This window comes from Chanodichthys erythropterus, chromosome 7 (genome assembly GCF_024489055.1).
Source record: "Chanodichthys erythropterus isolate Z2021 chromosome 7, ASM2448905v1, whole genome shotgun sequence".
NCBI lineage: Eukaryota > Metazoa > Chordata > Actinopteri > Cypriniformes > Xenocyprididae > Chanodichthys > Chanodichthys erythropterus.
In genome coordinates, this window is record NC_090227.1 from 18,366,049 (window position 1) to 18,384,104 (window position 18,056).

The 18,056-nt window shown below is 36.8% G+C and overlaps 1 protein-coding gene across 11 annotated transcripts in view; it reads left to right on the top strand.

Annotated features, from left to right (window-relative positions):
• def8 (differentially expressed in FDCP 8 homolog) overlaps positions 1–18,056 on the top strand; it is a 219,163-nt gene that overhangs the window by 27,525 nt on the left and 173,582 nt on the right. For 4 of the 11 annotated variants that reach the window (XR_010895482.1, XR_010895483.1, XM_067389841.1 and 1 more), the window contains exon 3: positions 11,923–11,959. The exons of 4 other annotated variants lie outside the window; for them this stretch is intronic. Coding sequence is in view for 4 of the 7 variants with exons in the window: in XM_067389841.1 (XP_067245942.1) it covers positions 11,923–11,959 (37 nt within the window). In the remaining 3 variants the exon portion in view is untranslated. Of the gene's footprint in view, positions 1–8,523; positions 8,651–11,922; positions 11,960–18,056 lie in introns of those variants that run through there. 3 more of the 11 variants (XM_067389843.1, XM_067389845.1, XM_067389850.1) reach the window with 3 other exon arrangements.

The window sequence follows — 18,056 nt, forward strand, 5'->3', positions numbered from 1 at the left end:
TAATTGTGCAGTGTAGACAACTTCATTGATTTTAAGGGAAGTTTGATCGCGATGAACTGAGAAGAGTGACAGCTTTTTAATGATTAAAAAGGGAATTTACAAATGTGATATTGGTTTTATACAACAAATCAATAAACATTAAGTTAATATTAAGTGATTTACATTTTAGGAGCAGTATTGTCAGATTTTCTCAACGAAAATATTTCCAAGCAAAATCACAGCTGAACCGCTGCAAATCTCAGAGCAAACACAGCCACAGGTGTTTCATTTATGAATGAATCTGCACTTTCCAACAAATCTAGTGAGTCAGTGATTCAATGACCCATTCATAAAGACAGTCGCTTGCTTTGTTCCTGAATGAATCAGCTGTTTGAATGAATTGATTGAATGAATGATTCAGTGACAAAGACAGTGACTTGATGCCTCCTACTGGCAGTTTTAGTTTAATTTTTAAAGTGTCATTTCATTCATTTAAATAATGCAATATTTCCATATTCAAAACCTTCTATTTAAAACTTTATTCTCATAACATTATCATTAATTTAAATGCATTCATGCCACTTCTGAGCCTCATTAATCAGTCTGTAAATATACCTAAATTTTTTGTTCTCCTGTGCCACCTCTGCAGTGCAAAGATGAATTTTGATAATACTGATTTCATTTGATTGGTAACTTATTTTTCCTGATTGTGTCTTATTATTCTAACTCTTAAATATAAATTCAAGAATTTGACATAAAAGATGACATTTAATAAGGTTAGAAAAATACCCTTACAAAGGTTTTTTTTTTTAAAAAAAGCCCCGGCAAGTCATTTTAAACGGTCAAATATTGCCTCAAAATTAGAATTTTAATTTCTGTCATTGATCAGAAGGTGCTCCTAAATTTTTGACTGTACTCCTAATTTTTTTAAATTATGAGCACAGATGCTCCTAAAAAGAAATACAAGCGTATAGCCGTGCAGTTCATAGGTGTGAGTGTGAATGGGTGTGTTTATTTCACAGCCTTGATGTTTTAGAGTGTCACCCCTTCACTGCTGTGAGCTATTTCTGCATTATGACTGAATTATTGAATGGATTTCACATATTCTTAAAACTGTATATGTCTATATCATATTCTTGATGTTTTATAGTGTCATCCTTTCACTATTGTGTACTTTTTTTTCAGTATTGTGGCCCATTTGTCGATTATGAACACAAAAATTCTCTGTATTTTCGTTTTTTTGTCCGATTCCTATTAATTTCCTAAGGTCGGTCATTTCTGACTGAAGACCATGATAAAGCTGTGATTTTTAAAAATTCAAAAATTCATATATAATTAAACCTGCAAGCAGTGATGAAAGAGCCCTTGCACCTGGGGCCACCACCACCCCGTGGCCTTATGAAAACAGTGAATAGTGGGGGACATGCATGTAAGCGAGTAAATACAGGAGAAATATGGCATTTCGACGTGCCACACTTCCTGCTGCCAACAGGTGGTGCTTTGACTATTACTGAATATTGCCATGTAGATGTCTTCAGACCAGGACTATTATCAATTCACTTAAATTCAATTCACATTTATTTGTATAGCGCTTTTCACGATACATATCATTTCAAAGCAGCTTTACAGAGAATGCATGTCAACCTTACAATTTAAAGAATGCAGTTAGCAATAATGTAATAATTTAGGCAATTCATTTACAATCACTGTTAGCAGTTTAACTGAACGTAGAAGCAATGAGCTCCTGAAAAATGAATTACATTAACAATAATTAGGATATAGAAATGTGCAATGTGCATGTTGATCCAGATGATTGCGTCTTCTGAAGTCCTCGCAGGAGTTGGCGCCGTCTCTTCATAGGTGTTGGTCATCTGAGGTCTTCTTAAGAGGCTGGATCCAAACTGAAGCTGAAGTACTCTCTAGTCACCTCGGGACGGGTGTCCCGAGGCAAAACAGAAAAGAAAAGCAAATGGATAGTAATTAGCGTAGCTGCTGTTCTTAACATTAAGCAAAGATAGTCATGTGCAATTGATCTGATATGAGATGCATTATGTGAATGCTTGGCTAAAGAGATGTGTCTTTAATCTAGATTTAAACTGGGTGAGCGAGTCTGAGCCCCGAACATATTCCAGAGTTTCGGAGCCAAATGTGAAAATGCTCTCCCTCCTTTAGTTGACTTAGCTATCCTAGGTACAACCAGAAGTCTAGAGTTTTGTGATCTTAAAGAGCGTGAAGGATTGTAGGGTGACAGAAGATCAGTTAAGTACACAGGAGCTAAACCATTTAGAGCCTTATAGGTCATTAGCAATACTTTATAATCAATACGGAACTTAATAGGTAACCATTGTAGAGATGATAAAATTGGTGTTATATGATCATATTTTCTTGACCTGGTAAGAACTCTATCAGCTGCATTTTGTACTAATTGTAGCTTATTTATTGAGCAGCTAATAATGCATTACAGTAATCTAGTCGAGACGTCATGAAAGCATGAACTAACTTTTCTGCATCAGAAATAGATAACATATTCCGTATCTTAGCAATGTTTCTGTGGTGGAAGAAGGCTGTTTTTGTAACATATGAAATATGATTTTCAAAGGACAAGTTGCTGTCTAATATAACACCCAGGTCTTTAACTGTCGAAGATGGAGTAACAGTACATCCTTCTAAATGCAGATTGTAGTCTGAGAGATTCTGTGTACAGGTTTTTGGCCCAATAAGTAATACTTCAGTCTTATCTGAATTTAATAGAAGAAAATTACTAGTCATCCAATGTTTTACTTCTTTAATACATTCTGTCAGATTGGATAATTTAGAGATTTCATCTGGTTGTGTTGAAATATATAATTGAGTATCATCGGCATAGCAGTGGAAACTAATTCCATGTTTTCTTATAATATTGCTGAGTGGCAGCATGTATATTGAAAATAGCAGAGGGCCTAACACTGATCCTTGCAGCACTCCATAGTTTACTATCGTGATCTTAGATTTTTCCCCGTTTATATAAACAAAATTGTGACGGTCTGATAGATACGATCTAAACCACCGCAATGCCTGGCCCTGAATACCAGTGTAATTTTGTAGTCGATCTAGGAGTATTTTATGATCTATAGTGTCAAACGCAGCACTGAGATCAAGTAACACTAGTATTGAGACACAGCCCTGGTCAGAAGCTAGAAGTAAATCGTTTGTAATTTTAACGAGCGCAGTTTCTGTGCTATGATGAGATCTGAATCCTGACTGAAATTTATCATAGATAGCGTTTTTTTGCAAGAAGGAGCACAATTGGACCGACACTACTTTTTCTAGTATTTTAGACATAAATGGAAGATTTGAGATGGGTCTGTAATTTGCTAATACATTTGGATCTAATTGTGGTTTCTTAATGAGAGGCTTAATAACTGCTAGCTTGAACGGTCGTGGGACGTGACCTAGAGATAAAGACGAGTTGATAATATTGAGAAGAGGCTCTTCTGCTACAGGTAACAATTCTTTCAGTAGTTTAGTGGGTATTGGATCTAGTAAACATGTTGTTGTTTTGTCTCCATTTGCGTTCTAGATTGCGAGTTTCTTTTTTGATAGAGCGAGTAATACTGTTGTACCAAGGTACAGTATTTTTCTCTCTAACCTTTTTTAATCTCATTGGTGCAACAGTATCTAATGTACTAGTGAAAATGGTGCACATGCTGCTAGTCATTTTCTCGAGATCATTTGTGTGTTTAGGTACGATGAGCAGTTGAGACAGATCAGGCAGGTTATTTGTGAATTTATCTATAGTTGTCGGGAGAATTGTTCTGCCTAGTCGATATTGCGGAGCAATTTGACAAATATCATCAGTATGCAGTACGCATGTTACCATGTAGTGATCAGTGACTTCATCACTTTGTGGAATGATATCTATATCGGTTGGATCGGTTCCATGTGATATAATTAAATCGAGTGTATGATTAAGACGATGTGTTGGTCCGGTGACGTTTTGCTTGACCCCAAATGAATTTAATAAATCTGTAAACGCAGCTCCTAACGCATCATTTGGATTATCTACGTGTATGTTAAAATCTCCAACAATTAATGCTTTATCGACATTGACTAATAGGTCTGAGAGAAAATCTGCAAACTCTTTTAGGAAATCAGCGTAAGGCCCTGGCGGTCTATATACGGTAGCCAAGGCTAGAGATAGTAGCGACTTTTTACTTATATCTGAGAGTGTAATATTTAGCATAAGAATTTCAAATGAATTAAACCTATAGTTTGTTCTCTGAGTAACATTAAGATTACCTCTATAGATTGTTGCAACACCTACGCCACGGCCAATCAGACAGCATTTATTTTTATAACAGTAGCCAGGTGGACAAGACTCATTAAGACCGAAATAATCATTTGGTTTAAGCCATGTTTCAGTAAAGCAAATTAAATCAAAACTATTAACTGTGATCATTTCATTTATAATAACTGCCTTAGGTGTCAGTGATCTAATGTTTAGTAGCCCTAGCTTTAGAAATTGTTTTTGTTCAGTAATTTTGCGAATTTCTGGTGTGATCACGATCAGATTTTTTCTAGATCCTTTATTTTTATTGTTAGACCTCACTATTCGGGGAATAGACACAGTTTCTATAGACTGTACTACACTCACATTTCTATCAATTAAATGGGCAGAACACAGACTGTGATTTGAGGTTTGACTTTCTAGTCATACGGTGCGGAGCATCTTGGAGATGTTCTCCGACAGAAGATCAGCTCCGATTCTGCTGGGGTGCAGTCCATCAGCACGGAAGAGCCTAGGTCGCTCCCAGAAAAGATTCCAATTATTTATAAAGAGCAGCTTCTGTTCATTACACCAAGACATCAACCATTCATTTAAAGCAAATAATCTACTGAACCTTTCATGTCCTCGTCGGTACATCGGAAGCGGTCCGGACACGATGATCCTCGTCGCAGGGGATGTGGCTCGTATGTTTTTTTATGTAAAATATTGGTGGGGATGTGTTCCCCCGCCGAAAAAGAAAGAGTGATACGTTATAAGTTTGATTTTGAGAGACAAAAACAAGCAATTAGGAATCAGCTCGACGGAGCTCTAGTTCAAACAGTGCGGCAGCAAACGTGAAATTTGGAGCAGATCTGACATTGTATGCCTGAGTTAGAGCAACTTCCTGTTTCGTGGCATTAATCGCATACTTTAGCACTTAGCCAAGTGTTGCATGATTTAACGTGTTTCTAGCATGTTTGGTACTTCATGGCATATTTAAATGTGTTTCTGGGAGTAGTGAATTACAGTGCAAAGCATGCCATTTCCTGTTGTCAGCAGGTGGCGCTATGACTATCGGGATATTGGCATATAGATGTCTTTAGACCAGGACTCTTATCACACATGTGAAATTTGGGGCCGATCGGACACTGTATGCCTGAGTTACAACAGTTTCCTCTTTCATGGCGAAACATCAGACTTTGTCAGGCCGCAGCGAAAACTCAAGATCTTTGCAATTTAAAGGTGCCATTGAACGTTTTTTTTTACAAGATGTAATAAAAGTCTAAGGTGTCCCCTGAATGTGTCTGTGAAGTTTCAGCTCAAAATACCCCATAGATTTTTTTTTTTTTTTTTACATTTTTTTTTTAACTGCCTATTTTTGGGCATAATTAGAAATGCGCCGATTCAGGGTTGCAGCCCCTTTAAATGCTCACACTCTCCGCCCACGGAGCTCGCGCTTGCCTTAAACCGTGCATAAACAAAGTTTACACCGCTAATATAACCCTCAAAATGGACCTTTACAAAGTGTTCATTATGCACACTGCATGCATGTGCCGGATTATGTGAGTATTGTCAAAGTGTTATTCTATAGTCTTTGGTATTGTATACTGTTATATTGTTTACATTTTATTCTGAATGAATTTGAGGCTGTGGTCCATGGCTAACGGCTAATGCTACACTGTTGGAGAGATTTCTAAAGAATGAAGTTGTGTTTATGCATTATACAGACTTCAAGTGTTTAAAAATGAAAATAGCGATGGCTCTTGTCTCCGTGAATACAGTCAGAAACTATGGTAACTTTAACCACATGTAACAGTACATTAGCAAAATGCTAACGAAACATTTAGAAAGACAGTTTACAAATATCACTAAAAATATCATGATATCATGGATCATGTCAGTTATTATCGCTCCATCTGCCATTTTTCGCTATTGTTCTTGCTTGCTTACCTAGTCTGATGATTCAGATGTGCACATCCAGACGTTGACGACCAAATATGATGTTGTTCTGGTTAAAACTATGAGGAGTTAATCACAGTGTAAAACTTGTCATTTCCTGTTGCCCGCAGGTGGCGCTATGACTGTAACTGAATATTGCCATGTAGATGTCTTCAAACATGTGAAGTTTGGGGCAGATCGGACACTGTATGCCGAAGCTATAACAACTTCCTATTTCATGGCGAAACATCAAACTTTGACAGGCCGCCACGGAAAAGTCTAAAGTCTAGATCTTCACAATTTAATATTGAAAAGGCCTTTAGATTAGACTGACCAAATATGATGTTTATCTGATAAAATCTCTAGGACACGCTGAAGGCGTGTCAATTGCGGCCTGACAAAGTTCATGAAACAGGAAGTTATTGTAACTCAGGCATACAATGTGCGATCTGCCCCAAACTTCACGTTTTATTAAAGTCCTGGGCTGCGTTTCCCAAAAGCATCGTAAGCCTAAGTTGATCGTAGCTCCATTAGTGGCAATATTCAGTTACAGTCATTGTGCCACTTGTGGGCAACAGGAAATTACATGTTTTACACTGTGATTAACTCCTCATAGGGACTTAACCAGATCAACATCATATTTGGTCAGTCTAATCTTAAGGCCTTAACAATGTTAAATTGCAAAGATCTTGAGTTTTCACTGAAGAGCGTGTTTGTGGCGGACTGACAAAGTTTGATGTTTTGCCATGAAAGAGGAAGCTGTTGTAACTTAGGCATACAGTGTCCAATGTGCCCCAAACTTCACATGTGTGATAAGAGTCCTGGCCTAAAGACATCTATATGCCAATATTCAGTTAATCGTAGCGCCACCTGCTGACAACAGGAAATTTACATTTAGTCATTTAGCAGACGCTTTTATCCAAAGCGACTTACAAATGAGAGTAGTAGAATCAATCAAATCAACATGAGAACAACAGTATGTAAGTGCTGAGTGAAGTCACAGTTATGTCAGTAAAGTGCTCATAGAGATTTTTTATTTTTTATTTTTTTGTAAATAAATACACAGATAGGAGAAGAATATTAGTCAAGGTAAGTGCTACTACTACTGGGTCAAGTGCTGATGAAAAAAATACGTCTTTAGCATTTTTTTGAAAATGGCTAGAGACTCAGCTGCTCGGATAGAGCGTGGTAGGTCATTCCACCAGCCAGGAACAGTCCCGGAGAAGGTCCGTGAGAGTGATTTTGTGCCCCTATGTGATGGCACCACAAGGCGCCGTTCACTTGCAGAACGCATGGCATGCTTTACACTGTAATTCACTCCTAGAAACACATTTAAATATGTTATGAAGTACCAAACATGCTAGAAACACGTTAAATCATGCAACACTTGGCTAAGTGCTAAATTATGCGATTATGCCACGAAACAGGAAGTTGTTGTAACTTAGGCATACAATGTCCAATCTGCCCAAACTTCATATTTGATAATAGTCCTGTGCTGCGTTCCAATTCGCCTACTTATACTACGCCCTAAAAGTATGTACTCTGTCTGTGAACAAAAAGTACTTACTTTTGAGTGTGTCGCAAAAGAGTAGACAAGCTTTGGGACATACTATCACGTCATACAATCGCGTCTTTTCTCTCTGTTGCATCCTGTCACCGTAAACTGGCCTGTCAATCATCTTACATCCTCCACATTTCATTTAGTTAATTTCCTACCGTATCGGAGAGAAATGCAGCACGTTGATCTGCAGTCGCGAGTCTTTCATGTGGAGAACTCTCCTCATATTAATACATAATGATGCATTTAAAAGTTAATGGCCATTCGGATCTTTATAAAAGTCCACATTGGTATTTGTAGATGAAAAATAATACGGGTAACATTAAATATATATTTTCTATCAGGTTAAACTGATTATTAGTCACTCAAACCTCTCAGCGTCGATCGCGCGTATCCGCCATGTTTTGTAGTTTTTTAACACTTTTTACTCGTGTTTGTAGTTCTGAACTGAATCCTCGCCCAATGCGCAATGGGTTGTGGGCAATATTAGCCTTTATATGATCATTGTAGCACCATTTTACAGTTTCTACAGCTTAAAGAGAACATTTTGCCTTGCAAGTCTGCAACAGAACAAAATGTGAAAAAAGGAATATATAAATATATTTGCAAGGCACTACTGTATATATTATTATATTTTATTTGGAAAATGTAAAAGAATGAAAAAATGAATGTTTGCCAAGTCATTTAAACATTATGCCTTTGAGACGATCAATTGTAAAGGGATGTGAGACTATGAGAGGGAACAGTGAATTGGAACCAGAAGACAGAAGTGGTGACTGTTATGTCACTTCCTGGATCAAGCAGCAAATATGCACATTTACAAAAAAGCAAAGACTCAGTCTACCTCTTGAGTTGGCATATTTGATATTCTCAGTAACATCTCTAAACTGTTGTATGTGTCAGAATGCTGTGCTGTGATATCTATGCAGGTTAGTCCAAACATAACCTTATTTTCATTATTGAACATTTATCTACTTGGCAATGTTTCTGGAGTAATCAGTTGATTGTTACATTTAAATGTTTATTATTATTATTATTATTATTATTATTATTATTTTATAAACAATATATTCTATCATTTAAAGCTCCTGCTGTTATTATTATTGTTATTATTTGTTTGTTTATGTGGTCTGTTTATACGTAGTGCCTGTCAAAAGTTTGGAAGCTTTTTTTTTTTTTTTTTTTTTTTACATTTTTGAAAGAAGTCTCTTATGCTCACCGGGGCTGCATTTATTTAATCAAATTTAAATGATTACAATTTAAAATAACTATTTTCTATTTCAATAAATGTAAAAATGTAATATATTACTTCTATGACAAAGCTGAATTTTCAGCATCATTACTCCAGTCTTCAATGTCACTTGATCTTCTAGAAATAATTCTAATATGCTGTTGTTGTTTTTTGTTGCTCAATTATTACCAATTTGTCTTATTATTACTAATGATGAAAACAGTTTTTGCTGCTTAACATGTTTGTGGAAACAATGCAACCATTCAAACATTTGTGGTAAGATTAAAACAAAAGAGAAATTAATACTTTCATATATCAAGGATGTTTTAAATTGATCAAAACTAACAGTGAAGTAATGTTACAAAAGATTTATATTTAATAAATGCTTTAATAAATGTAATAAATGCAGATAAATACATTGAACATTCTATTCATCAAAGAATCCTAAAAATAACACCATTTCCACAAAAATGTTAAGCAGCACAACTGTTTTCAACATTGTTAGTAATTAATAATAATAATAATAAATGTTTCTTGAGCACCAAATCAGCATGTTAGAATGATTTATGAAGGATCATGTGACACTCAAGGCTGAAGGAATGATACTGAAAATTCAGCTTTGCCATCATAAATTACATTTTGAAGTATTTGAAAACAGAATAGTTGTTTTAATTTATAATGATATTTTGCAATATTACTGTTTTACTGTATTTTTTATTAAATAAATACAGCTTTGGTGAGCATAAGAGACTTTTTTCAAAAACATTGTAATGTTTCCAAACTTTTGACAGGTACTGTATGTACTGTTTACCTAAATTTTTGAGGCAGATGTCAGCAGACCACACTTTATTATGTTAATTTAAATCTTGTGGAACCAGTTGAAATTGCTTGTTGTTTTTGTGTCATATTTATTTGGGGAAGTAAAACATGATAGCATGTACATCATGTACACACTTTGTGCAGTTCACATATTTCTACTACACATATACTTTGGTGACACTTTACAACACGGTTCAGTAGTTGAAATGAACTAATAATGAACTGCATTTCTACAGCATTTATTAATCTTTGTTAATGTTAATTTTAACATTTACTAATACATTATTAAAATCAAGAGTTGTATTTGTTAACAGTTAATGCACTGTGAACTAACATGAACAAACTATGAAGAGCTGTATTTTTATTAACTAACGTTAACAAAGATTAACAAATACAGTAACAAATGTATTGCTCATGGTTAGATCATGTTAGTTAATACATTAATTAATGTTAACAAATTAACCTTATTGTGAAGTGTTACCTATACATTTATATACTGATAAAGTTCAAAATTCATACTTTTGATTAAGACCTATTTTATATGTATACAGCACAGTACTTTGACTCTCTATGGTATTGGTGCGTACTGATTATTAATCTCTGGAATACTTAATTTTGATTGTTTTATACATGGTAATGGACTTTTTTTAAATAGCTGAAAAGATTGTTCTAAATTTATTAGAGTAATAGTAATCTATATAAAATCATAATAATATAATATATAATAATTGTTTTAAATAATGATAATGAAAATTGCTATTATTTTGTTCAGCTGTAAGAATCATTTTCCAATAATGCTTTGTTAACTGAGTGAATGATTCTGTATGCTCTGAAGAAATTAGTGGAAGGTCTCAGAAGTTATGATTCTGAAATTCAGAGAAAGGATCACACATCTGTGATTAAGACAAATATTCCCAAATGCAGCCAAAGCATTTTAAAGAATGGAGTCAGTGAAGCAGAAAAAGCATCACATGCCATCAGCTGCAGTACTGCAAACCACCAGAATACAGAAATCAAGCATTCTGCATTAGTTCAGGCAGGCCTCGTAGTCAAGCTCCGCTATCAGCGGATTCACAAATTCCAACCCCACCCATATCAGCTGATCCGATTTCTATGGACTCTATTGGCAACTGTAAAATAAGGCACATTACTTAAACGCAGCTTCCGTGTCTCTGCTTGCTTGGCTGCTTCCATTGCACGCTGCTTACAACCCACTTCCTCCCCCAGCTCCTCCTTAAACTTGTGTTTAACTTAATCAGTGTCATTCTGTTGTCATTGATGCATGCTCTGTTCTCAATAGGGGAATTTTGTGCTGTTCTCCCAGTTAAAAAATGGGAGGTTGTCCCCAGAAGCTGCTGCTGTTCCCGGTCTTGGCTTTCATGGAGCTCATGAAAAGGACAGAGAATTTAGAACAGAGCCATACTGCCAAATGTAACTTTAGAAAAATATGGCAATTACAAATTTACTAAAGTTTGTCTCTTGTAATTTTTGACTTATGTGGCCCTGACTGAACTGCCTTTTCTGTGACAGTTCATCACACAAACAGAACTGTGTCCAGACATTAATATTGCTTCTAGAAAAAACAAATTGATGAAAATGGCATGATGTTTTGTGTGTCTTGGCCAAAGCACTTGCAAGATTCTGTAAGACTTAAACGGTTAGTTCACCCAAAAATGAAAATTCTGTCATTTATTACTTGCCCTCATGCCTTTCCACATCCGTAAGACCTTCATTAATCTTCGGAACACAAATTAAGATATTTTAGTTGAAATCCGATGGCTCCGTGAGGCCTTCATAGGGAGCAATGACATTTCCTCTCTCAAGATCCCTAAATGTACTAAAAACATATTTAAATCAGTTCATGTGAGTACAGTGGTTCAATATTAATATTATAAAGTGACGAGAATATTTTTGGTGGGCCAAAAAACAAAAAAAAATAACAACTTATATAGTGATGGCCGATTTCAAAACACTGCTTCAGGAAGCATCGGAGCATAAATTAATCAGCGTGTTGAATCTGCTGTTCGGAGTGCCAAAGTCACGTGATTTCAGCCGTTTGGCAGTTTGACACACGATCTGAATCATGATTCGATACACTGATTCATAATGCTCAGAATCTTCAACTAAAATATCTTAATTTGTGTTCCAAAGATTAACAAAGGTCTTATGGGTGTAGAACAACATGAGGGTAAGTAATACATTTTTGGGTGAACTAACCCTTTAAAGTGTGCTGTAACATATGTGGAAGCAGACTCTACAGAGCTGTATGTCAAGTCAAGTCACATTTATTTATATAGTGCTTTTTACAAAGCAGATTGTGTTAAAACAGCTTTACAGTGATAGAGGGAACATAATTGTGGCTGTACAGCAGCTCTAGAAGAAAATAGTGTCATTGTCCAGCTTAAGTAAGTTCAGTATTGATTCATTCCATTGTAAAAATAATTAGTTATTCATTTATTCATTTATCTATACAGCAGCTCTGGAGAAAACAGTGATGTCATTGTCCAGCTCAGTTCAGTTTGCATACAGTGGTGTCAATGCAGGCAGATCAAGATGTAACGTAGTTCGTAAATATGGGAAGAAGGAGGCGGGAACCGGCGAACATTCAACAAAACTTTAATACCAAAATAAACAAATACAAAACGAAAGTAATGCCGACAGACCCTCGCGGACGTATGCCGGCCACACAAACATAATAAAACATAAAATAAATTCCAGGCCTGGTCCTCTCTCGTCCTTCACGGTCGTCGCTCCTCTTATGCTCCCGGAGCTCCTCCGTGAAAGACTCAAGGCCAGAGGGTTTTTTTCACAGCCTACCTGACTGAAAGACCTCATTAATATGCAAGTCATTTCAGGTCATTATTATGTGATTCTTTTGTCTTCTCAGGTGTAAATGGCCCATTATTCATGCAGATTCACGCCTCCACGTATACTGTGTTTCTTGACAAAAAGTGTCTTACAAAAACTAAATCAATATATTGTTTTATATGAAGGAGTAGGCAGCATAATTTTTACATAATTCTGAAGCAAAAACTCTAGTCTACAACCTCCAATACCCAAAAGTCTTGTGAACACAGATTTAATATACTTTTTTTGGCTTTATTTCAGTGACTTAAGTTTTTTTTCAATAACCACGCATAAACATTATTCCTTCAAAAATACAAACATGTACATACATGTTCCTCACATATTATTGTAGCCTAGTTTGTGCTGAATACAGTGTAATGACACTTTTGTCATTTATATGTTTATGAACAACTGAAAAAAGCACAAATGTCAGGGCATGTCAACACTTCTCCAAGCCCCAAATCAGCCTCAGACTCCAGAGGGTTAATAATAGCCAGCTTAAACGTTTTCAGTACATATCCTAGTGATAAAGATGAATTAATGATATTAAGAAGAGGATCTATGACCTCTGGAAGCATCTCTTTCAATAGCTTAATCGGTATAGGTTCTAACATACATGTTGTTCATTTTTATAATATAATGAGTTTTCTCTTCCTCTCCTATAGCAGCGAATGAATGGAATTTGTCTGACGCGATACTATATTAGACTGTTGCATGGTTATAATTTTCTTTCTAATATTATCAATCTTGCAAGTAAAGAAGTTAATAAAGTCATTATTGTTGTGCTGTTTGGAAACATCAGAAGTTGAAGCTTTATTTCTCATTAATTTAGCCACTGTATCAAATAAATACCTAGGGTTGTGTTTGTTTTCTTCTAAGAGATTTGAAAAATAAGTAGATCTAGCAAAAAATGTGTTTTTTTTTTTCCCCACGAAATGTGAAAAACCTCTAGTTTTGTTTTCTATCAGCTGCAATTCATTTTTCTGGCTGCTCTCTTAAGGGCCCGAGTGTGCTTGTTGTACCACTGCGTTGGACTAATTTTCTTATTCTTCTTTAAACGCAAAGGAGCAACAGCGTTTTATGTGCTGGAAAAGAGAGATTCAATAGTTTCTTTTGTAACATCGAGTTCTTCTAAGCTATCTGGTATACTAAGGAGATGAAACTGATCAGGAAGATTATTTATAAAGCATTCTTTAGTGGTAGATATGATAGTTCTACCATATTTGTGGCAGGGAGGCAGTTTTGAAGCCTTTGCTAAATGTAGTATACACAAGACTAGATAATGATCTGAGATGTCATCGCTCTGCTGCAGAATTTCAACTACATCAATATCGATTCCATGTGACAATATTAGATCTAGAGTATGATTACGACAATGATTGTGATAATAGTACGACAATAGTTGATAATAGTAACTGTAATGATATTTATTTATTAGCTCAAAAGGGGCAATATTAATAATTAGTCATAACTCGTTATGATTAATTATAAATATTTGAATCAGTTAATCAAATTAACTTAACACTCAGGGGTCTAAGGATTTTTGGGGCCTTGGAGAAGTTTTGACATGCCCTGACATTTGTGCTTTTTTCAGTTGTTCATAAACATATTAATGGAAAAAGTGTCATTACACTGTATTCAGCACAAACTAGGCTACAATAATATGTAAGGTACATGTATGTACATGTTTTTGTTTTTGAAGGAATAACGTTTATGTGTGGTTATTGAAAAAACAAAAAACATAAGTCACTGAAATAAAGCCAAAACATATATATTAAATCTTTGTTCACAAGACTTCTGGGTATTTGAGGTTGTAGACTAGAGTTTTTGCTTCAAAATGAGGTAAAAATTATGCTGCCTGCTTGTTCATATAAAACAATAGAGAGATTTAAATTTTCTAAAACATCTTTGGTCAAGAAACACAGTATGCATGGAGGCATGAATCATCATGAATAATGGATGATTCTCACCTGAGAAGACAAAAGAATTCCATAAAGAGCTCTAATGAGCTGCATAAAAATGAGCTCTTTCAGTCAGGTAGGCTGTGAAAAAACCCTCTGTAATCATGATTCAAATCTCATCATGGTGTAAATCAAACATACAGAAAAAATAGCAATACTGTGAAATATTACTACAATTTAAAATAATGGTATTCCATTATATTCTCTAAAATATAATGTATTTCTGTGATGCAAAGTGTCTAAACAATTATGTTACCTCTATGGCATTTCATATAGGTTTTTAGCTTAAAAGCATGCACATTTGTAGAAATACTGATGGATTCTCATATGTTTGTCAATTTTCTATACAGAGGAGTAATATTTATTCAGGATTTATAGTCATTACTATGAGTGCTGGATACTGTGTTTTGAATTCATACTTTGCAGCCGGAGGGCGCTCTGTACACCTTTAGTCCACAAATGCCTGAGCACTAAAGAAGAATAGGCAATCCAGGAAATAACTGAACTAACAGAGGCCAGAGATCGCTAACTATGGCTATTCAAAACACTTTTCAAGACAATAAATCCACGATTGAGATGATGAATGCATGCATTGACTCAGAATTTGCGTCTGAATAGCGCTCGCTCTGTGGGCGTGGCCGCATTAGTGGATAATGTGCTGAATCACGGATTTCTGACATGGCTCTCTTTTCATACAGATTACATAAACACAGAATGTTTGTTTTCGATTTGACTTACACGATTTAAAACCTGACATTTCAACGTTTTTTTTAGACAGAAGTCAAATTTTTTTGTCATTCGTATTCACTAAGTTACATTTCATTTTCTGAGAACTATCAGATTGGACTTCGTTCAGAGGGAGACGAGAAATCGTGCATCATGTTAGTTTTCTTTATTTTACAAAAAGCACAACATTTTGTTGTTACTCTGGGTGTACACAAATAAAAGAAGATATTCCACAGATTAAAATGGTGTATAACTCTTAATTTTATGTGCAACATTGACAGAGTATTTTGAGTCTCTTTCACACTGGTTAGAAAAAAAAAACGCGGTGATCATGCCGGCGTGACCGCCGACCCGAGAGTGTTAATGTAGCTGAATTAATATTACGATCAATTAGTCTGTTCGGCCAGCGAACACTCAGTATTAATTGTCTATAAACTAGATAGAAAGGATATTTTCCGTGGCCACAAAATATTGCTTTCTTAGCACGTAGCTGTCATCGAATCGTTATCAGGGACATTGGTTTTATAAGCAGACCAGAATCAACTTGCTAGAGTGTGCACACAAGTTTTATTTAACTAAATCACAAACACATAACTAAACTAACAAACACAAACATACCATTCACGCAGTGAGAGAGTGGAAAATGAATTTGAACCACGTCATAACAGGGGAATGAAACAATGGAAAGAGTAAATTAACAATTGCTGGATGAACCGTCAGTTTCAATACTAGGAAGCACCTTTGTTAAAAGGGGTTCACAATCTTAATACTAAATTGCCATTTAGTGTTCAAACGATACTTGCAAATGCCTTAACTGTCTGGATCTGCAGGCTCAGGAGAAAATCCTTGATGGTTTGGTCTGCTGGCGTGGAAGTTGTAATCAATATCTTCGGTGTTGATGAAGAAAATGAAGACAAACGTTGCGCTGCTAATTTGACTCTATTGTGGTCGCTGCAGTTGTGCATGGCTTGAAGTGAAATGAAGACCTACCAGCCCGGCCCGGGCCGGTGGCCCTCGTTGTATCAACAGTAACAAAGCGAAGAACTAGAAGTCAAGAAGCACTAAAAACCAACTTAACTGAGTGTGATTTTTGTGGCGGCTTTCGAACTCTCCAGACAGTCGACACCTTCAAATCTTGGCTTGACCAATGAGAAAGGTGCAATTCTCGGGTGGGGGATTTCATTTGTTTGAAAGTGAGTTCATTTGCCTGGGTTTGTAGGTTTGTGTCCATTTATACTCTGATAAATATAACAAACATACAATGCATTCTATGATATTTCGATGTCCACCAACATGTGAGTCATTAAACAAGGAGTAATTTGATAGTAAACATCACCTAGATGAAATGCATTATCTCATAGTTCCAACTTTCAGGCATGCCTAACACTATACAACATAAGAAAGAACAACATACAAACAGTAATAATAGACACGATGTACTGGGGAAATGCATGTTCATTCATTTAGATGAGGTTGTCAATGAATTAATGGCAAAGAATCCAGTTTATAGGCAATGTCTGGTTCTAGTGGCCTGTCTCCTAAATGTCTTTAAAATGTGTGCAAAGAGCACATGATGCAGATGGGGTAATAGCGTTCAGTGGGGGAGCCAGAACTTATGGGGCCTGCATGGGTGATTGCTTTTTACAATTGTGTTTGATCGCTCCAGATGCTACAGTAACCTTGAGACGTGGACACATTTAAAGTAATGTAATCATCTGATAATGATGATAATCTGCATGATGATCATCTAAGTATCTCATCACTCTGACGAACAGGAAGGGGTCCAGAACAAATTACAGTGTCTGACATCATACTTGCAAGTTCACACACCTCTTTAATGTTAATTTTAGTGATCTCCAACTGGCGAAGTCAGACATCATTAGACAAATAAATAAAAATCTTAGAGTATTTATGTTACGGTACGCTGGTGTAGAGATGAGGCTGATACGGATTTCCACAACAAAGTTGAGTACTTTAATAAACAGAGACAGGAACACCAAACATAACCTTAACACAACAGAAAACGGACAAGGAGTGCAGGGAGTGAGTGCAATATATGGGGAGTGCTGACAATAGAGTCCAGGTGCAGGTGATCTGTGATGATGAGGAGCTGACGAGGGAAGTGAGTGCAGGTGATGAAACAGGAGGATCATGGGATATGGAGTCCAGGAAGACAAGGGATCTGTAACAGTACCTCCCCCTCCCGGTAGGCGCGTCCTCGCGCCGTAAATAGAATAACCGGGAGGGGGGGCGGGCGCCCTGAAGACCTCATGCAGGTGCCGGGGGATGAGTGGACTGGAGTGGAGGTCTCCAGGGCGGATCCATGAGCCATGGCGGGTCTGGAGCCTTGGCAGGCCACGGCGGGTCAGGAGCCTTGGCAGGCCACGGCGGGTCAGGAGCCTTGGCAGGCCACGGCGGAACACCAAAGTCTCAGAGACTGGAGGTCAGGAGCCTTGGCAGGCCACGTCAGAGGCCCACCCACATGTGTGGCGCCCACATGTACCCCACCCACGGGTACTTGGCCCCCCCCCCAAAAAATACTTGGAGAGGTTTAGGATCATATTGAGGAGTCCAAGGAATAAAGTCAATGTGTGGGTGGAGGAGCATGGAGCTGGTTTGGCGGCGGAGACTGGAGAACTTTGCTCGGCGGCGGAGACTGGAGAACTTTGCTCGGCGGCGGAGACTGGAGAACTTGGCTCGGCGGCGGAGACTGGAGAACTTGGCTCGGCGGCGGAGACTGGAGAACTTGGC